This window comes from Primulina tabacum, chromosome 17 (genome assembly GCF_025594145.1).
Source record: "Primulina tabacum isolate GXHZ01 chromosome 17, ASM2559414v2, whole genome shotgun sequence".
Classification (NCBI taxonomy): Eukaryota; Viridiplantae; Streptophyta; class Magnoliopsida; order Lamiales; family Gesneriaceae; genus Primulina; species Primulina tabacum.
In genome coordinates this window covers 28419625-28441231 of record NC_134566.1, presented here as the reverse complement: position 1 = coordinate 28441231, position 21607 = coordinate 28419625, and the positions used below count along the sequence as shown (strand labels likewise).

The following is a 21607-nucleotide window of genomic DNA, read 5'->3' as shown; positions in this document are numbered from 1 at the left end:
ATTTTCAACCAAAGTCAAATTTGGGGGACTGAATGATACAATCAGTCCAAATATCTTACATAGTTGTACTTTATTTTTTTAAAAAATATTTTTACATGAAAAAAATATTCTTCTTCATTTTTTTTTAAAAAACAAGAAAAATATATTCAAAGGATCAATTTTGAGATTGGCAGATTCTAAGCCTGGATTAAATTACCTATTTAATCCACCTTCTTTTCAAGCAGTTTATCAATTTTTGGTTCGAATATTAGATGATGTGAGTTCCTCGTATTTTTATTGAAATTCACCAAATATGGTGGATATCTATTTTAATTTTGTGGAACAAATAAAGAGTGAAATGCGACAAAGAAACACTCCGAATATATCATCGAAGGCAAAAACTTGTGTGAGACGGTCTCATTGGTCGTACTTTGTGAGACATATCTCTTATTTGGATCATCCATGAAAAAGTATTACTTTTTATGCTAAGAATATTAATTTTTATTGTGAATATCGGTAGGTTTGACCCGTCTCAAAGATAAAGATTCGTGAGACCATCTCACAAGAGAGCTACTCATCATCGAAAAAGCCAAATCCACCACTTATTTTGACTATTGATATATCTTTTCTATCGCTAAACTGGCAACAACTTTCTTTTTTCCATCATGCCTAACTACTGGGTTTTGTTTATTTTAAGTGTTTTGAAAAATTAAATATTGGGATATAAAGGGAAAAAAAACATATTTTATTGTTATTTTTTAAATCAATTTAAGTGTTTTGAAAAATTAAATTTTAGGATATAAAGGAAAAAAAAAACATATTTTATTGTTATTTTTTAAAAAAAAACATATTTTATTGTTATTTTTTTAATCATTGTTATTTTTTTAAAAAAAACTTTTATTGTTAATACTAATTATACGTGATTGAGATGATATAACATATTTATATATGTGAGTCACAAATCCGATTCATATTTGCAGTACAAAACAATACTTTTGACATAAAAATAATATATTTTTATGAGTCGAATCGGATAAGAGATTTGTTTCATTAAATTGATCTGTGAAACATTCTTATATGAATTTTTGTAAATGTTGTGATAGTTGGTAAATCTTATTAACCAAATTATGCCGGTGATATTGGGAGTGAGATATGATAAATTTTATACCTAATTCAAATATAATTAAATAAATCTCTAATAATAAAAACGGAAAGTTGAAAATAATAATAGTATTGGTAATATTGGTTTAAATATAAAAATTTATAAAATTGTATTTTGCGAATATATAAAATTAAAACGAGGTATTAATGTTTGTTTCTATTTAAATAAAAGGAAACCGGTAGCAAATCATCCTTCTCCAACACATTCCAAGGAAATCAAGAAACATTCACTTCCTCGGCGCGGAAAAAAGATGAAGTTTGGCCAGGAATTGGCTTCGCAAATGGTGCAAGAATGGCAGGAAGCATACATAGACTACAAACATCTCAAGAAACTGCTGAAAGACGTCCAAAAATCCCGACAGCAAGACGCGCTAACATCCTCGGCAAGGCAAGGTGGTTTGTTCAAGAGGACATTAACGTTGTACAGATCTTTCAGCGGGTTAACGGGTGGCGAGAACTGCGTGATAAAGAATGAAGATGAAGTTATATTTGTGAACCAGGTGCAGCCAGGAAGCTCGGAGAATGATGGTTTTTTTTATCAGACAATTTTCTTGAAGTCCTCAGAAGATGGCGGTGAAAAAGAAAGCCATTTCTTTAAGGATCTTGATGAAGAATTCAATAAGGTGTTGAGATTTTACAAGGAAAAAGTTAAGGAAGTGATACTGAGGGCGGAGGAGTTGAGCAAACAGATGGATACACTTGTTGCTTTGAGGATTAAAGTGCAGAAACCTTTGATGGAACCAAGTGGGAATCATCAAGAAGTTGAGCCGTCAGATCTGGTACATGAAGGTAAATATAATGTGGAAATTTATTTGTCATTTTTCGTGTTTTATAAGGTGGGAAATTAAATGTGATTGTGTGAGTAAAAATGGGTTCAGAATGGAAATGGTACTTAGTATTTTTGTGTCTTTGTGTGGTCTGGCAGGATAGAGCAAGTTTTCGAACATTTGCTTTCTTGAGGAAATAGCGCTCCAGAAAACAAATGGCTGAATATGTTGGAAGTTGTTGGTCATTTTTCGTGTTTTTTAGGAAGGAAATTATAAATGGTTGTGTTAGAAAAAATGGATTCAGAATAAAAATGATGCTTTGGTAGTGTTGGGAGTTTTGTAAGAGCTTATTTCTGTAAGAGCTTATTATAATTGCTTCCCACTTCTAAGTATGATTTCCAAACATTTAATTGGATAAAAGTTTAAAAGCAAGTTAAATAAGTTGTTGCAAACGCTACTTTAGTTTTAGTATAAGATAGATTGAATTTGGTATTGAAGAAGCTTTATAAGCATTGGTTGAGGTTTTTATTCCACCAATCGAATTCAAAAACTTCGAGCCCGAATTCATTTTTAAAAAAAATTTCTTGTTTTTGCAAAACTTGTTTTTCCCATATCCTATTTGATTCTTACTTATTTTGAATTATAAACCTTAAAATGCATCCTTGTGCTCATCGGTTCAAGTTTTACAATATGTTTTTTGGACGACGCAGTATGAGTGTCGTATCACCCTCTGTTATTAGTCCTTTATGTTTAGTACAAGTCTGCACCGAGCGTTTCTGGACACTTCATAGGCAATTGGATTGAATGAAATAATAAAATTTTAATAAAATGTTAATCCCGTGTCTTTCACTATTGAAGATGCACCACCAATGGATGTAATCCAAGAAGCTGGGACGAGCCCTGTAGGGGCTTCTGAGGATCGAACCAATGTTGGATCTTTATCATCTCTGGCTCATGTAAAGATCAATATTGAACCAGATTGTCCTGTTACGACAGTAAGAAGTGTTATCATGAGTGCAACAAAATCAGACCTTACATTCAGCATGGAAGAGGTGAGACGAGCGAAGGACAAATTGCGACGGGCCTTCATCGAATTCCATCAACAGCTTGAACTCCTAAAAAGATACCGGTTATGCATCTTGCTTGAAAATTTTATTGGATAACTTGATATAGGCAGTTGTTGAACTAACTTGTTTCATTAAAATGCTGGCAGCTTCTCAAATATATTGGCGTTATCCAAGATTATGAAGAAATATGACAAGGTGTGATGATTCAAAATCAATCAGGAAAATGTTTTCTATCATTGCATTTAACTCACTTGAGGTCTCAATTCGAGTTATTTTCCTGCAGATCACTTCTAGAAATGCATCAAAATCCTATTTACAGATGGTTGGTGCCTCATATCTTGGCAGCTCTGATGAGGTTTGTGTCCGAGACGTGCTTTATTGTCAAGAAACCACAACTTTGGCCTTATTTTCCCATATGTACTGCAGGTTAACAAACTCGTTGATAGAGTAGAGGCCACGTTCATTAAGCACTTTTCAAATGAAAATAGGAGAAAAGGGATGAAACTTTTAAAGCCTACGAATAAAATAGAGAGGCACAGAACAACTTTTTTTCTCGGTAAGCTTACGTGGATGGAGGAGGCTATACATTCTGGAGAAAGAAAAGAGAATGAACAAGAAAACGTCATCATTCTCTCTGATAGCATAGTGAAGTTTTTTGAAAATTAAGGCGAATTTATTGTGAACTTCTTTTCACCTTCTAGGTATGTTAGCTGGCTGCTCACTGGCACTAGTTGCAAACATTATTGTCTCCATAAAGGCGAGGGGGCTTGTAAGACACGAGGGAAGGGATCAGTATATGAACAATATATTTCCACTTTACAGGTGATTCGTGCATAAAATGACTCTCTGAATTCGCAAAGATGTCTCATTTGATCTCCTTGATAATGGAATTGATAAATGATAAATCAAGACTACGAAATACTAAATCGATGACTTCATCCGTGTAGCTTGTTCGGATTCATTCTCCTACACATGTTTCTGTATGGGATAAACACGTACCTCTGGCGGCAATTCCGGGTGAACTACCCATTCATTTTTGGATATAAATCTGGTACAGAATTGGGATTCAGAAAAATCTTCCTCCTTGCTTCCGCACTTTCAGTACTCACTTTGGTGGCTGTACTTTCAAATCTGGACATGGAAATGGATCCACGAACGCAACATTTTCAAACATTAACCGAACTGGTTCCAGCAGGCCTAGTCGTGGTGAGTTAATAGCTACTCTTTCTCCCTTCTTAATGTATTAACATATTACTGTAGCCTCTCATAAATATCTAGACAAGATTCTTATAAAAGAATCATCTTTCAATAAATATTGATCCTATGATACTAACAACCAGGTCTTGCTTCTTATAACCTTCTGTCCTTTCAACATTATATATCGCTCAAGTCGCTTCTTTCTCATTCGGTGCGCATGGCGATGTGTATTTGCTCCCTTTTATAAGGTACACAGGTTCTTGAATTGAACTGATTATGAACAGAAAAATTTTACCTCGTAATTCATCATTTTTCTTCTGGCTTCCTTTGTAGGTCATGTTCGCTGATTTTTTCTTGGCCGACCAGCTGACAAGCCAGGTCAGTATTTCATCCCCAGTACAACAGAATAACTTTATCACCGACAAATTTTCAGTCGAATAGCATGCTGTTAATTTGGACTGTGTTATCTGAATTATTTAGGCGGTAATATTATTTCGTGCATTTCAGGTTCAGGCTATCAGAAGTTTGCAGTTTTATGTCTGCTACTATGGATGGGGTGACTACAAAAGGAGATCAAATCAGTGCTCTGGAAGCAAATTATATGGAATATTTTACATTATTGTAGCAATTATTCCATTTTGGTCACGAGTTCTACAGGTAAGGCAATGCTTCTATTGGCACAGTCTTGTCTTTCTCAAAACATTATTACAACTTTTGGTTGCAAAATTGATCAGTGCCTACGCCGCATGTTTGAGGAAAAGGATATCATGCAAGGACTCAACAGCCTGAAATATTTCTCAACAGTAGTCGCACTTGTCATTAGGACAATATATGATTTGAGGAGAGGAACGTTTTGGAAAATCATGGCTGCGTCAAGTTCTGGAGTCACAACGATTTTTAGTACATACTGGGACATTGTCATGGATTGGGGACTTTTACAAAAGAATTCAAGAAATCCATGGCTGAGAGACAAGCTTTTGGTAGCAAACAAGGCTGTTTACTTTGTGGCCATAGTGAGTGTTTTCAATGGTTTCTTTTGTGCCAGCAGAATCTGCAATATTAATGATTTTTCATGAAATATGTTTACCAGAGACACCAACTGTAATTATATTTGTCCAATTGACTTGGAATTGTAGGTGCTGAATATTCTCCTGAGACTTGTATGGATGCAGTTAGTTCTTGATATTGATGAAGCGCCGTTCATCCATAGGAGAGCGATGATTGCACTTGTCGGCTGCCTGGAGATACTTCGTCGTGGCATTTGGAACTTTTTCAGGTATGATAATGAACCCATCAGCATCCTGTATTATAGCATTAAATATAGTTTCCTATCTTTCTGCTTGCCCCCCTCTTTTTAACAGTTTTTGGCTGTAGAACGACGACTATGAAGAAGAATGGGAAAAAAAATAGTGACACCATGTCCGTAGACAAGTTAAACTTAAGAACTTGAAAACTACATCACGGATATGAAACAGTGTGTCCAGTTCAATTCTGAAAAACATCTGATCCGCAGCAGAAACCAAGAAATGGAGCCTATATCTGTTGATTTACTGCTCTAGAACAGAGAAAATCAGCCGTTCAAGTGCTTTTGAAAATCAAGACTTCTATATTTTGATGGCGTTGGCACTAACTTTTGAATTGGCAGGTTGGAGAACGAGCACTTCAACAACATTGAAAAATATCGAGCCTACAAGTCAACTCCTTTGCCATTTTACTATGAAGATGAAAAGTCCTTATGACAGATTATTCAACATCAATGAATATAAATTGCACACATATGATAGAGCAGGAAAGGCACAAACCTGAACGCTGCCTTACTTGCAACAACTGGTGAGAACACAGTCTGATGAAGCTTTTGTGCATCTGCTGCAGCTGCACATAATTTTATACAGCGCATCAAGTATACTTGCAGTTGTCCTAAATTAAATTATGTAAACTTTTTGAAGCCTCAGTATGTTATAGGAGCTTGGGGGGTCTTGGAGCCCTGAAATCTTAATCATATAAAGTTCTTATGTTTCATGAAGGGTGGCTCATGTACAACAGGATCAGTTGAAGGCAGACAAAACAACTCCATCGTTCTTTCGCCATACTTTTAAACAACCCGAAGTCCCGAACATCACGCAATGCAAATACATTTCAAGAAACAAATTTAGCATAAAGTATATAAATCCTCAAAATTATTTAGCTTTTTACAGAAAATTCAAAATCATACGTTATCTCCTATCTCAAGAAATGTCTCTTATAGAATAGTAAAGAGAAAGACATAAATTTGAGAAAGAAAAAAAATCAATTATAATAAATTAATCTTCCAAAAATTAAAAAAATTAATCAAGCATTCGATGAAGCCTGTTTTATTGTTTTATATTTATAAAATCGGTTTGGTTTAGTATGGATTAGAAATTTTTTTATCCAAAGCTATAAACTAAAACAAAATTTTCTTTTCCATTTAAAACCGATTCATGTCGTGAATGATCAAAAACTAATATGAACTATAAATTTGGTTTGTTCCCTTGATTTGATTTAGTTGTTGCTTACCCCTAACTTTAAGTCAATTCGCGCATTAAATTTTCATTAAAAATGAATCTCTGCGTTTTTTCAAGAAAATGATTCAACTGCTTGTAAGTCTTGACTTACAAATTATTTTTCAGCAATAGGAGATAATTTGACATGCAAAAAATATATAATGGCTTCAATAATAATTCTTTTTTATATCATGTAATTTAGGACAATTTCAAGTTTGTATATTTGATTTGCTGCATGGAAATTTATGTGCAGCTAGCATGCACGTGATCCTATGGTTGGTTGCAAGTACAGCAGCACTAAGTTTAGGCCTTTCTTATTCACATGTCCCTGTTATGTGGTATAAACCGTATAATCTGTCACAAAAAATTTTCGTCTTCATGGTGAAATGGCAAAGGCGATAACTTGAAGGCTCGATATTTTTCGACGTTGTTGAAATGCTCTTTCTCCAACCTGCCAATTTAAAAGTTACTGTCATTGCCATTGAAGGAAAATAAAAAAGAAGCCTTAGTTTTTAAAAGCAATGAGTTAGCTGCTCAGGCATTTTCATAATTGAACTGCTCCATGGCCATGATGTGATGCAAGCGAATTTTTTTCGTTGAAGCGGGAGGGTTGTGGATGTATCATTGAACCTGAAAAAGTTCCAAATGCCACGACGAAGTATCTCCAGGCATGCGACAAGTGCAATCATGGCTCTCCTGTGAAGGAATGGCGCTTCGTTGAAATCAAGAACTAACTGCATCCATACAAGTCTCAGAAGAATATTCACTATCTGCAATTCAAGTAATTTCAGAAACTCTAACTATTAGTGTTTTTTGTAAACATGATCCATGAAAATTCACAACTGCTACATATTATGCTCAGATAAAAAATAAACCATTGGCAGTACTCACGATGGCCACGAAGTAGACAGCCCTGTTTGATATCAAAAGTTTGTCTCTCAGCCATGAATTTCTTGCTGTTTTTTGTAAAAGTCCCCAATCCATGACAATGTCCCAGTATGTGTTAAAAACCGTGGTGACTCCCGAACTTGACGCTGCCATGATTTTCCAAAATGTTCCTCTCCTGAAACCATATATTGTCCTGATGACAAGTGCCACTACTGTTGATAAATATTTTAGGCTATTGATTCCTTGCTTGAGATCCTTCTCCTCAAACAAGCAGCGTAGGCACTAAATTTGATTAAACAACCAAGAATTGTAACATTATTTTTGAACAGATGAGACTGAACAAAAAATCATGTCCATTTAAGCAAAGACTGACCTGCAGAACTCGTGACCAAAATGGAATAATCGCTACAACAATGTAAAGAATTTCATATACTTTGCTTTCAAGGCACCGGTTTGATCTCCTTTTGAAGTCACCCCATCCATAGTAGCAAATGTAAAATTGCAAACTTCTGAAAGCCTGAACCTGAAATGCATGAAAATAAATTACATCGTTGATTATTGGCTGAACACAGACAAAATCATAGCCACTAGCAAATTAGCTATACAATTATGATGGAAATGAAATATGAACCTGGCTTGTTAGTTGGTCTGCCAAGAAGATATCTGAGAAGGTAACCTACAAAGGCAGCCAGAAGAGAAATGATGATGATTGTTTCTTACTATATTTTGTTCCATTGCTGAATCTGTATACCTTATAAATAGGAGCGAATAGACAATGCCATGCGCATCGGATGAGAAAGAATCGACTTGAGCGGTATATAATGTTGAATGGACAGAAAGTTATGAAAAGTAAGACCTGGATATTAATTTCCAAGTATTAATATTTATCGACAGATTACACGTTTATAAGAATCTGAGTAGAAATTTTTGTGAGGAAATGGTGATATGCTAATACTTTACGAAGGGGGAAAGAACAGCTTTTAACATACCATGACTAGGCCTGCTGGAACAAGTTCTGTTAATGTTTGAAAACGTTGAGTTCTTGGATCCATTTCCATGTCCAAATTTGAAAGCACAGCTACCAAAGTGAGTACTGAAAAAGCGGAAGCAAGGAGAAAGATTTCTCTGAATCCCAATTCTGCACCCGATCTAAATCCGAAAATGAAGGTGTAGTTCACTCGGAATCGCCTCCAGAGGTATGTGTTCACCCCATACATGAGCATGTGTAGGAAAATGAATCCGAACAAGCTACATGGATAAAGTCATGGATTGAGTTTTTCATTATCTCAACTTATCCATTCAATTATCTATTAGAACTAAAAAAATTAGTACCTGTAAAGAGGAAATATATTGTTCATATACTGCTCTCCTCCATCGTGTCGAATAAGTCCCCTAGCATGTACTGCGACAATAATACCGACAACCAGTGCTACTGAGCAGCCAGTTAATATACCTACGAGATGACGAGTAGTTTGCTAAACTAAGTTCACCTAAATTTTCCGAAAGAGTTTGAAATAAAACATAGAGACTGTTGGCATTTTTTTTCTTCTTTCAAGAACTATGGTCATTTCCTTCCCCGCCAGCTTACCTAGAAGATATGATGTTCTGTGCCTCTCCATTTTATTTCTAGGCTTTAAAAGTTTCACCCCTTTTCTTCTATTTCCATTCGAGAAGTGCTTAACGAATGTGGCCTCTACTCTTTCGATGAGCTTGTTAACCTGCTGGAAAGAGAGGAAAGTAAGGCCAAAATTGTGTCTTTTATTTTGCCAATAAGGATAGCTCGGACACATACCTCGTCAGAGCTTCCGAGATAGGATTTATCAATCATATGTAAATAAGAACTTGAAGCTTTTCTTGAAGTGATCTGCAGTAAACCACTCCACTAATGAGACCCCGAGTGCCACTTGAGAAACTAGTTACTGTGAACTGTCGTACCTTGTCATACTTCTTCATAATCTTGGAGAATGCCGACATATTCGTGGAACTGTCGCATTGTAATGAAATATGTTAGCTCAACACCTGTCTACAGCAATTTTTGCAATACTTTTTCAAGGTGAAAGAAGCATCACCGATATCTTTTCAGGAGTCCGAGCTGTTGGTAGTATTCGACGAAAGCCCGTCTCAGTTTTTCCTCCGCTCGTCTTAGGTCCTCAACTCTGAATGTAATGTCCGACTTTTTAATACTTTTGATCACCTTTTTTAATGTCGTAAGGGGACCATTTGCTTCAATATTGATCTTTACATGATCCAAAGATGATAAAGACGCTGGCCACAAAGTACTGTCCTGGCCTCTATCATCACTCTTTGGTGTCTCTTCAGAAGCATTTTCCGAGCTCCTCCCAAGTTCTTGGACTATATTTATGGCTGGACCTTCTACATGTAAGAAACGTAATCAATTTTAATCTGAACCCACTTACAATTTTGTACCCTGAAAATCCATATTGCGTTTACCTTCAGGTTCCGGATCCGATGACTCGACTTCTTGATGATTCATATTTTGTTCCATCAAAGGTTTATACACTTCAATCCTTAAAGAAATAAGTTTATCCATCTGCTTGCTCAACTCCTCTGCCCGTAGTATCACTTCTTTGAACTTTTGCTTATAAAATCTCAGTACTTTATTGTATTCATCATCAAGAATCTTAAAGAAATGACTCTCCTCTTCTCCACCATCTTCTGATGACTTCAAGAAAATTGTCTGATAAAACCAATCATTCTCCGAACTTCCAGGCTGCACTTGGTTCACTAATATGACTTCACCTTCGCTCTTTATCGCGCAGTTGTCTCGACCCGTTAACCCGCTGAATGATCTGTACAAGGTCGAGTTCCTCTTCGAGAAACCACATCGGCTTACCGAAGATAGTAATGCATTTTTCTCTCGGGATTTCAAGATGTTTTTCAGCAGTTTCTTGAGATGTTTGTAGTCCATGTATGCTTCTCGCCACTCTTGCACCATTTGGGAAGCTAATTCCTTGCCAAATTTCATCCTATCTTGGCATCGAAAGCGAGTCTCTCTTGATTTTCTTGAAATGTGTTGGGAAATGCACTTTGGATTGCTGTTTTTTTGGGCTGAATGGAGATTAGGAGGACATATTTTTCAAGCATGGAATTTGGATATCTCAAACTCGACGATTTCAATAATATTTTTGATAGATCTTGATGTAACATACAAGTTATCGTTGAGTTGTATTTTACTATTTGTTTGCATGTGCTTGTGTTAATGTGTTCCTTGCCTCCATTGAACGAATCCCAAGAACTATTATTTTTAGTAGTTGGTCAACTCATGTGTTTTGATTGGATCAAGATCGTCTGGAGAACCATTTTGCTGTGGGTTCCCACAGCAGAGGTTGCTATACATTAGCAAATTTTTTTTTTTTTTAAATTAGTATTTTTATATTTTAATTATTTTAAAATCAAAATTATATTTTTTATATTATAACATGTGATTAATAATTCAATTTAAAGTTACAATTTTATTTTTGGTTACATATATATATTGTGGTGGTAAAATGACGTCTCTCTTATTACGTTTCTTTTATAATTTTTTCAACTCTTTTTTTTTTAAATGTTAATAAAAATTTATTTTTTTTGTTACAAATATGTGATTCCGAACGAACAAGAAAAAACGACGGTACATTCAGTTTTTTTTTAAATATTATAGTTTTTTTTAAAAAAATTATTTTCTCCTTTTTTTATCTTGTTAATTATTATTTTAGAAGTTAAAATTTATTAATCACATATTTATAACAAAAATAAAATTAACGTCTAAATACAAGAAATATATTTATATTTTTTAGAGATATAAGAAATAATCCAATTTAAAAAATGTACAAAAAATTTAAAAAAGTTGAACATATCGAACAATTAAGAATAATACCAAAAAATTGACATGATATAAAAAGAAAATTATCTTGTATAATTTTTCTTGTTCAAACGCTTAGTCTTTTTTAATTTTTTTTTATATTTTTTTCAAAATTGGATTATTTCTTAAATCTCTAAGAAAGGAAAAAATATTTTTTGTATTTAAAACATTAAAAAAGAATGAGAAAAATTAACAATGCAAAAAAGGTGAAAATAGTTTTTCAAAAGAATTAGAATATGAAAACGCCAACAAGATTATTATTTTTGTTACAAATATGTGATTAATAAAATTTTAACTTCTAAATAAAAAATTAACAAGATAAAAAGGAAGAAAATAGTTTTTTTAAAAGAACTATAATATTAAAAAAAATTGAATATACCATTGTTTTTTCTTGTTCGTTCGGAATCACATATTTGTAATAAAAAAAATTAAATTTTTACTAAAATTTAAAAAAAAAAAGAATTGAAAAAATTATAAAAGAAAATTTAATAAGAGAGACGTCATTTTACCCCCCACAATATATATATGCAACCAAAAATAAAATTATAACTTTAAATTGGATTATTAATCACATATTTTAATATAAAAAATATAATATTGATTTTGAATTAATTAAAATATAAAATATCAATTTTTTTAAAAAATAATTTTTTTTTTAATAATGCATAGCACTCTCTGCTGTGAGGAACGGCCTTTGTCATATTGTGAGTTATGCTACACTTCAACGGGAATTGTAATTTAAATTTCGCAATTCTGAACATTTATTGGGTTTTTCATTTTTTTTTTATGTTCTTATTATTATTATTTTTTTTACAAAAGCTATAACACTCCAAAATTTTGAGGTGTTTGATCAAAATTTAATTAAACTATTTGAATAAAAATAATAACAATACATTAAGTAAATAAAATGAAATTTATTACCCTCCACATAAAATTTTAAATAAACTTATATTGAATATTAAAAATACATAAAATACGCTTCTAAAATAAAATTTAAATGGAATAAAGAGTATTCAATAAAAGTATAAAGTAAAACTATTTAGATTAATAAAATCAAAATAAATAAATTAATTAAAGATTAGATTTTTTAATATATATATATATATATTCGAGAGAAAAATGATTCAAGAAAATTATTATAAATAATCTAAAATTAATCTAATTAATTAATTAAAATTATATTATATCATAAAATGATTTTAGAAAATTATTATAAATAACCTAAAAATTAATCTAAATAATTAAATAAATTTATATTATATTAAACACATAAAAATATATGAAAAATTATAAATAAAATATTACTTATACATGTCATTTCATATTGAATTAATGACTGATGTTATATTTTGATTTGTTAACTACCATAAGCTCAATTTATTCTCTCATCTAGTTCCCAAAAGACTTCACCTCTATTTTTTTTCTGTTTATTGTAAATTTCAGCAACAGGGTTTCAGGACTCCATATAAGATGGAAATTGGGAAAAATAGAAACTGTTGAGTTGGCAAGACTGTGACTCTTCCGTAGAAATCATATTTTTGTTATCTTTTTAATATTAAAGGTTTGTGTATGCTTCTGCAACCATAATTTGAATATAATGACTTTATTGCAAGTCAGGGCCTACAAAACCTCCTTGTGAAATACAAAAAAGTTACATTTTTCTTCTGAAAAAATTAAATAGGCATCTTATATCTTAACTTTTTATAAAATTTGAAAAAACACCATCTGCACCAGCTGAGAATCTTACTAGTTGAAGTATTTTGATGGTATCTAATAGACCGGTGATCAAAATGACTAGCAAACTAAATAGATAACAAGAAAGCTCAATTTGCTACAAGTCATATTTCATGTCGACTAGACTAGTTCGAATGTTCTCTATGTTATTTGGACGCAACAAAATTGAGCTGGATGACACATACACAGCAACCAACAACATACGATTAGTATAGCTAACATCCGAACTAGTCTAGCCAACCTGAAATATGACTTTTAACAATTTGAGTTTTATTTCTAAGTGTTTTATTTGCTGCTCATTTTGATAACTAGTCTATGAGATATCCTCAAAATATTTCAATTCGCTAGATTTCCAATTGGGTCAACACATTCTCGTAAATATTATTTCCTCATCAAATACAGTCGGAAAATCTAATAAAATAATACAACTTAAATTTAAATAACATTATTGTGTTGTTACACACAGAGCGTAAGGGCCATAACATTACCATTTTTGGATATGTAATCACATTTTTCATGGTAGTCCATAACATCTTACTCACAAAACTCCTCACTCCTGGTAGTGGAGTACATATCTCTCCAAATCTCGAACTCAATACTTCGTCCAGACCATAAGTACTTGAATTAAAGAAATGGTATCAAGTTTCTTTGATCCAAGTATGACCGAATTCTTTGGTTCGAGACATAGAGAGACACATACTATACTATCAAGATTGGGGAGATCTATGAGTAAGGAATCATGGACTACCACAAAAGATGTTATTGCTGGCCCAAAGCCAAAATGTGTATTGTCATGAGCCTTACACTCTTTGTTTGAATTGTAACAACAAAACTATGTGATTTTAAATTTATGTTATATTATTTTACTTTACTAGATTGTCGGGCTCTATTTGACGAGGAAGTATTTACTAGAATGTATTGACCAAGTTATTTGAATTTTTTTATGGCATTAATTTGCATAAACTTTAACTATTATCAAGTACACGGTTGCGTTTAGTTGGGATTAACGAGGTTTGATGAGATTGTCTAAATTATAAATCTTGCAATTATTAAAATATTTGAGTATGATGTTAAATAATATTGAATAAATAATAATATGTATGGTTTGATTGATAAAATTTGAGATAAGACGATAAATTATATTATTATATTTTCAATTATTAATCAATATAAATATATATAATAAAGATATAAGTGGTAATATTTTAATTTAAATTCAATGATTTAATTCGTGTGAAATAAATAAATAATGATTTAATTAATGCGAGATAATCAGATAAATAATAAATATATAAAATTACAACTAAACATTTGATTTGATATGATTATTAATCATTACAACCAACAAAATGCAACCTTAAAAGTCTTATATATTTTAAAATAGTAAAATTTATTTAGGTACACGAACCATTGATAAATTGGTTAATTGATATATGAACTATTAATTGTAATGGTTTAATTGGTACATAAACTATTTAAAAATGGCAAACTAGTACATGATCAAGATTAAAAAAATCAATTTTACCATTAAATTAAATTGTTTTTAAGTCCAATTACCATCAATAAATTCAATCAAGTACATAATTTTATTTTCAAGATTATTTAGTTTATTATTTTTAAAATATTAATATTTAAATAAAAATTATATTATGATAAGAAATTATCAACTCAGATAAACAACTATTTTTTATTATATAAATAAAATATAATAAATAAATATTTGTCACTAGAGTTTGAAGGTATTGTCTTCGGAAGACCACAACAAAAATAATCACAATTTTATTTTTTTAAAATTTTGGTGCTGATCTATTGGAATTTGAGAAAATGTTCAACATGAAAGTTATAGATCGTGAACGAGTGAGATTTTTCGTGTGATGTCGTATCAGTGCTTTGCCCACTACGCACCATCGAATAACCACAAAATTTAATTTAAAATACAAGTAGAAAAGCAAGAAAACTTGCCAGAAATGTTTAAATCAAGTGCAGAAACTTTCGGCATTTGAGTTTTGTAATTCGAGAATGTGTGATATTTTTCATATGTTATCATATAGGTAGTTTGGTCGCCACACCCCATCGGTTTTTTCCCAAAAGATTTGTCTTTTAATGACCTATGACTTTCATATTGAACAATTTCTTAATTCCAACATATCAATATAAAATTTAGAAAAACTAAAATGATGATTATTTTTCATTCGATCGTTCGAAAACAATTCATTCGAACTCTTGCAAAAAATATTTATTTATTTAATTTTTATCAATATGACAAAAAAAGATAATTATTTTTAAAATATAATTTTTAAATAAATTTAAAAATTAATTAATAAAATAAATTGAATAATTTTAAAAATAAAAGTGTGTTTCTAATTGAATTTATAATGATAAATGAACTTAAAATCAATTTATGTTAAGAGTAAAATTAAATTTTTAGCTTGATCATGTACCAATTTGTCAATTTATAAATAATTCATGTACAAATTTACCAATTTATCATCATTTGTGTACGGGAATATATTCCATTCTATTTTAAATATCGAAAAGACTTATTGATATTGAAATTGTCAAGCTTGTCCACTAGAAATCTTGTATTTATAATTTATATATTTACATGAAAAAAATATTGAAATTGTCATGCTTGAGTTTTCCAAATTCATGCTCTGATAAATGCTCATTTAATCATAAGGACTATATCAACTTAATGTTTGGTTTTATTTTAAATGTTTTGGGAAACTTTTCGAAAAACTGATTTAGGAGATAAAAGCAAATCAAGCAATATCAAAAAGACCACTTCGAAGGCGCAGAAAAAAGATGGAATTTGGCAAGGACTTGGCTTCTCAAATGGTTCAAGAATGGCAAACAAGAGGACATTATGGTTCAAACTACTGAAAAACATCTTAAAATTCCGACGCAAAATTTGGCAAGCCGAGGTGGTTTCTTGAAGAGGACATTATGCTTGTATAGATTATTTAGCGGGTTAATGCAGTGGCGGAGCCAGGATTCATGAGTACATGGGCCTGGCTCCATCATGTATTAGACAGTAATAAGTTCGATTAAAATCAAATCGAATTTTCTAAAATCGAATTAACTGAATTTTTTTCCGACAAACTTTATTATGAATATCTAACAAATCAAATCGAAAAAATCAATTATTTCGGTCAGTAAAACAATTAACCGAAATTTTATAATTTTTTTTAAACAATCAAGTTTTAAATAAAAAATGTCCAATATAAAAATTAGATTAAATAAATTTAAATTTTATTTATTATAAAAATATTTTTAAGTATAGTTCTATTCTACAATAAATTTTATTAGAAATTGTAATATTTATATACTTATAAACTTTTTAAAAAATTTTATAATATTAATTTTATTTATAAAAGTTCAATTTGTTAGGTTAACCGAATTTTATATTAAAAATTGAAATTGAACGGAACTAACCTATATTTTTAAAAAATTTAAACCGAACTTCCAAATAAACCAAATGTAGGACCAAACGCTTGTCGATTTACCAAAAGCTATAGCTGGTGATAATGGTGCAACTCAAATATTTTGAATCGTACAGCAGCTCAAACGTCATAGTTCGATCGCTCTACCTAATAGGGACAATTATTGCACCTCAACACCGAACCGAATTTTCAAATTAATTCATTTCGGTCTATTATTATGGTTGAAACTGATATTTTGTTCAATTTGTTGATATGTACTCTTTTGGTTTAAAAATAATTTGACAGTTCTTATTTTCTTCATTTCCTGAGTTATTTAACTAGAAATATTCAATATTCCCAAAAATTTACAACAAAGAATTATTTTTCAAGTTTCATACTTATTCAATTTTCGGTTATTATAAATAGAAAAATCAGAAAACAAGCCCAACAATAATTGCACATCAATAATCATCAAACATTTTAACAAATTTATTATTATTCTAAAAATATGCAACAATATATTTTTATGGTGAAAATTTAAACTCCATTCATATACATCATAAGACAATATTATTGCAACTCGAATAATCACAACTAAATATTTAACATAATTTTAGAGTCGTCAAATTTTTATCTCAAAGTCGCATAATTTCAGAACATACGATAATAAACCAACCAATATACAGTAATGAATTATGATTTATGAGAGTTGTCTTATTTTTAGTTTTTAAACATGAGACTAAAAAATAAAAAAGAATAAAACTGATAAATTTGTTCTATTTTTAATATGGGGCTGAAAATAATTTATAATTTTAAAATACTAAATTTTTTTTTCAAAAAAAAAAAAAAGGTGGGGCTGGAGCCCACCCTAGCCCAAGGGTGGCTCCGCCCCTGGGTTAATGGGTCGAGACAGCTCGAACAAGAGTGAAGATGAAATGATATTAATTTTTTTTAAATTGCTACTATGATTCATATTTAAATATCAAATAAAATAGTCATATAATATGTGAGATACTCAAACCAATTGTTTAACAGTTATGCCGTATATTTATATATTTTGAGAGCTAATTTTGGAATTGAAGCCAATAAAAGATTTGGCAAAAACTTGTGTGAGACGGTCTTACGGGTCGTATTTTGTGAAACAGATATCTTATTTGGGTCATTCATGAAAAAGTATTACTTTTTATGCAGTTAGACTTAACTTTATTGTGGTGATAAGTATTAAAACCATAATATCAACCAGAAGATTATGCAAAACAGTAGCTTTTGAGTTGCTCTATCAGAAGCAGTATTTTAGCTAATACTCAACGGCTTAGCAGAACTTAGTTCTACTGGATCAGCACTTAACGACTTTCTACTCGATTGTTTCAATCTTAATTGTTACCGTTATCTTATCTAGTACCAAGCATTTATTGCACCATTAAATGCTATACTAAGTCATTTAATACGCTTCACCGATTTTAGTATAAAATAGGGGTGATTGTTCTGTAGCTCTTATGCAGGAACCTATTTCGGTAATAAAGCTGACTGTATCAGAGGACATGAGACAATCTCTGATTATAGACGTTGGACTCAAGTTACCTATATATATGGATCAAAACCATTTAGATAACAACGCTGATCATTCTTATCTATCCAACAATACATTGAGCAACCGCGAAATTTTCATTATCTTCAAAAGCTCAAAATTGCAAAAAAGCAGTACACGCATCATATCTTACATCTGATCTTTGGAGATCATCTTGTACTGCTGTTTCTTCATCTCTTCAAGCAAAACTTCATAATCTTGTTGTAGAAGAGTTTGTAAACTGGAAAATAGTCTTTTCCAGAACATTGCTATATTGAACTATTGTATCGAGTTGCTAAGAGTTTCAGTAGGCAATAGATAAGTCCTGCTGAAGTGAGTGTGTACAAGTGTGTACTACAAAACCAAAGTCTTTTAATGATACCTTCTGGAAACAGAAGAAGGGGAGACGTAGAAGATTTTATCTTCGAACTTCCAGAAACAACTACTGTGATACTATCTACTGCTATTACTGTTTTTCACCTTACTCCATCAGATAGTTTCCGCACTTTCTATTGTGATCTGTTGGACGTACTATTGAACAAGAACAACTACAATCTCTAACAGGATTTGAGCACCCTTTTGCATAAACTATCAGTAAAAGAGAAGAGTTTATTCACCCCCCTCTAAACTCTACATTGATCCCCAACAAGTGGTATCAGAGCAGGTTTCTCTTGTTCTGAAAATTTGCAACAGTTATGGCACATTTTAGCAAAGTTCTCATGTTCTCAAAAGAAGATTTTGATGATTGGAAGATTCGTATGCAAGCTTACCTTGCAGCGCAGGATGATGACATGTGATATGTCATCACAGATGGACCATTAAAGATCTTAAAGCCAAATACAGCTGTTGCTGTTACTGATGGTGCGCCACAAATGGTTGAAAAACCAAGAAACGAATGGACCGGCGAAGATAAGAAGAAAGCTAATCTTGATAATGTTGCGAAGGACATTCTGTATAAAACTCTTGATAAGAACACCTTCAGCAAAATCAAGATGTGTTTTACCGCAAAAGAAATCTGGGAAAAACTCATTTAGATATGTGAAGGAAATGAGCAGACAAAAGAAAATAAACTGTCTGTAGCAATGCAGAAGTTTGAAAATCTAAAGATGAAGGCCGGTGAAACTCTAAATGAGTTCGATGAACGTTTCAGCAGCCTGGTTAATGAACTCACTGCCCTTGGAAAAGAGCACAACAACAGAGAAATAGTACTCAAAGTGATGAGAGCTTTACCTAAGGAATGAGATGTCAAAACAATGGCCATGAGAGTCTCTAAAGACTTGAACAAGTTAGAGTTACACGACTTGTTTGCTGATTTGAAGGCCTATGAGTTCGAGCTAGAAGTGAGAAGTGGAGAAGAGCCCTCAACAAATCTGTCAACCAAGGTCCTTGCTGCTACTACTGCTATTACCTCTACTGCTGCTACTACAAGCATCTCACAAGCAGTACCTGCAACTATTACTGAGAGTACTTCTGAAAAGACTGCTGAAAAGATCAGCAATGAAGCTATGTCCTTATTTGTGAAAAATTTCTCCAGGCTCATGAAGAAAAATCACCGAGCCTACCAAAACCCTAATCGAAACTTCAAGAAGGATTCACCATCTGGTGATATGACATGCTTTAACTGTGGAAAGATTGGTCATTTTATTGCTGACTGTCCAAAGCCCAAGAAAGATGACCAGAAGAAGAAAGAATACAAAAGGAATGACAAAAAGTTCAGAAAAGACCGAAAAACGATGATTGCTGAAGAAAGCAAATCTAAATGGGCGGATTCCAGTTCTGAGTCATCTGAGTCAGAAAGTCATTCTAGTGAAAGTGATGCAGAAGAGATTAAATGTCTTATGGCAGATGTTGAATCAAACTCAACATCTGAAGAGGTATTCGATTTCGACTCTGACGAATTTACACGAACTGATTTAATTAAAGCATTGCATGACATGGTAGGGGAGTACTCAAGACTTTCTCAATCATTCGAGGAAGTTAAGATTGAAAATCTAAACTTAAGAAATCAAGTCAGTAAATTCACTTGCTTGCAAGAGAATAGCTGCGATGATTTGAAATGGAGATGAGTAAGTTGAAAACCGAGAATGAAAGAGTAAAAGCAGATTACCAGACAATGAAATCTGAGAATCAGAAGCTGTCTGTTCTGGTAAATGCTTGGAATAAGTCTTCTGTTTCATTAGAAAAGATGCAAGAATTGCAGAAGCAATCCGGTGACAGAAGTGGTCTCGGATTCAGCAATAATGAAAGCACTTCTGAAACCAGTATTAAACCAGAACTGGAGAAAGGTAAAGGGAAATTCATTCACTTTGTCAAATCCAGTGTGGCATATGAACCGGAAGTATCGACTGTTCAAGTTGAAAGAAATGTAAATCAGATGGACAAAAGAAAGCATTATGGTCTGGGTTATGTTGAACCTAAGGGAAGAGTTGACCAGAGTTCTGGATCCAGTAGAGGATTCAACTCAGGAAGACAACCCCCTATGAAGGTTAAAAACTACCAGTACTATAATTCTAGACCTGTTCAGAAGAGATATAGGCCAGACAACAGGAACAGAAGGGAAGAACAACATTCTAAGATGCATATTGTTAGAAATAACAGAACCTCTGCTGCACACACCTCTATGAATACCCAAAGTACAAAATCACCAAAAATTGTACAAACATGGGTTCCTGAGGGACTAATAAAGCTTGGACCCAAGTAGATTGGGTACCAGATACTAAAATTGGTGTTTGCAGGAACAGATGAAGAAAGCTAAAGTAAGCAGCTCCACATGGTATCTGGACAGTGGATGTTCCAGACACATGACTGGACAGAAAAATCTACTATCAGAAATAATGAGTTGTACTGGACCAAAAATAACGTTTGGGGACAACTCAAAAGATAAAACCGTGGGTAAGGGTAAGATTATTCATGGTAACATAACTATCAATGACGTACTACTGGTTGAGAATCTTTGTTACAATCTGATTAGCATAAGTCAACTGTGTGATAATGGGTATTCCGTAGCTTTTCAGAAGCACATATGTACAGTTAAAGATTCTGCTGAGTCCACCGTATTAACTGGAAAGAGAGAAGGCAACACTTACAGAGTTTCTTGGAACTTAGATCATGTTAATGCTCATACATGTTTAGTTGCCTCTCTTACTGATAAGCATTGGCTCTTGCACAAGAGATTGAATCATCTAAATTTCAAATCAATCAATAATCTCAAAAAGTGAATTTAGTTGATGGTTTGCCCGATATTAAATTTGTTAAAAATCATGTTTGTTCTGCATGTCAGCTTGGAAAACAGGTCAGATCCAGCTTCAAGAACAAAGGCAGTAAATCAACTTCAAGGTGTTTGGAATTACTGCATATCGACTTATTTGGTCCAATCCCTATCATGAGCTTAGGGGGAACGAAATACACCCTTGTTGTTATTGATGAGTTCTCTAGATTTAC

General features: G+C 32.3%; 2 protein-coding genes across 4 annotated transcripts; one reads left to right on the top strand and one right to left on the bottom strand.

Moving 5' to 3' along the window:
• The first annotated feature begins 1301 nt into the window (after positions 1-1301).
• Positions 1302-6194, top strand: LOC142530840 (phosphate transporter PHO1 homolog 9-like). Of its 2 annotated transcripts, none has more exons than XM_075636698.1 (13): positions 1302-1929; positions 2766-3036; positions 3121-3169; positions 3258-3329; positions 3401-3530; positions 3676-3796; positions 3922-4180; positions 4315-4419; positions 4505-4549; positions 4679-4828; positions 4906-5184; positions 5308-5447; positions 5546-6194. In XM_075636698.1, the coding sequence occupies exons 1-13, from the start codon at positions 1392-1394 to the stop codon at positions 5619-5621; spliced, it is 2235 nt and encodes a 744-aa protein (XP_075492813.1). In that variant the 5' UTR covers positions 1302-1391; the 3' UTR covers positions 5622-6194. The 2 variants fall into 2 exon arrangements, with proteins under 2 accessions (XP_075492813.1, XP_075492812.1); XM_075636697.1 differs by having other exon boundaries at positions 1303-1929; positions 5817-6194.
• LOC142530839 (phosphate transporter PHO1 homolog 9-like) lies at positions 5814-10689 on the bottom strand. Of its 2 annotated transcripts, XM_075636696.1 has the most exons (13): positions 10033-10689; positions 9651-9954; positions 9517-9565; positions 9374-9445; positions 9170-9299; positions 8914-9034; positions 8571-8829; positions 8333-8437; positions 8213-8257; positions 7955-8104; positions 7585-7863; positions 7324-7463; positions 5814-7144 (listed from the first exon to the last, which is right to left on the bottom strand). In XM_075636696.1, the coding sequence occupies exons 1-13, from the start codon at positions 10565-10567 to the stop codon at positions 7051-7053; spliced, it is 2283 nt and encodes a 760-aa protein (XP_075492811.1). In that variant the 5' UTR covers positions 10568-10689; the 3' UTR covers positions 5814-7050. The 2 variants fall into 2 exon arrangements, with proteins under 2 accessions (XP_075492811.1, XP_075492809.1); XM_075636694.1 differs by having other exon boundaries at positions 5814-7463.
• Positions 10690-21607: the final 10918 nt, after the last annotated feature.

Excerpts from the sequence above, each read along its gene's own strand:
- LOC142530840 (XM_075636697.1), top strand. The coding sequence starts at position 1,392 with ATGAAGTTTGGCCAGGAATTGGCTTCGCAAATGGTGCAAGAATGGCAG. Across the intron at positions 3,330-3,400 it reads ATCTTGGCAGCTCTGATGAG|GTTAACAAACTCGTTGATAG; the intron begins GTTTGTGTCCGA and ends TATGTACTGCAG. Across the intron at positions 5,448-5,816 it reads GGCATTTGGAACTTTTTCAG|GTTGGAGAACGAGCACTTCA; the intron begins GTATGATAATGA and ends TTGAATTGGCAG.
- LOC142530839 (XM_075636694.1), bottom strand. The coding sequence starts at position 10,567 with ATGAAATTTGGCAAGGAATTAGCTTCCCAAATGGTGCAAGAGTGGCGA. Across the intron at positions 9,955-10,032 it reads ATCGGATCCGGAACCTGAAG|AAGGTCCAGCCATAAATATA; the intron begins GTAAACGCAATA and ends TCTTACATGTAG. Across the intron at positions 7,464-7,584 it reads CTGTCTACTTCGTGGCCATC|ATAGTGAATATTCTTCTGAG; the intron begins GTGAGTACTGCC and ends CTTGAATTGCAG.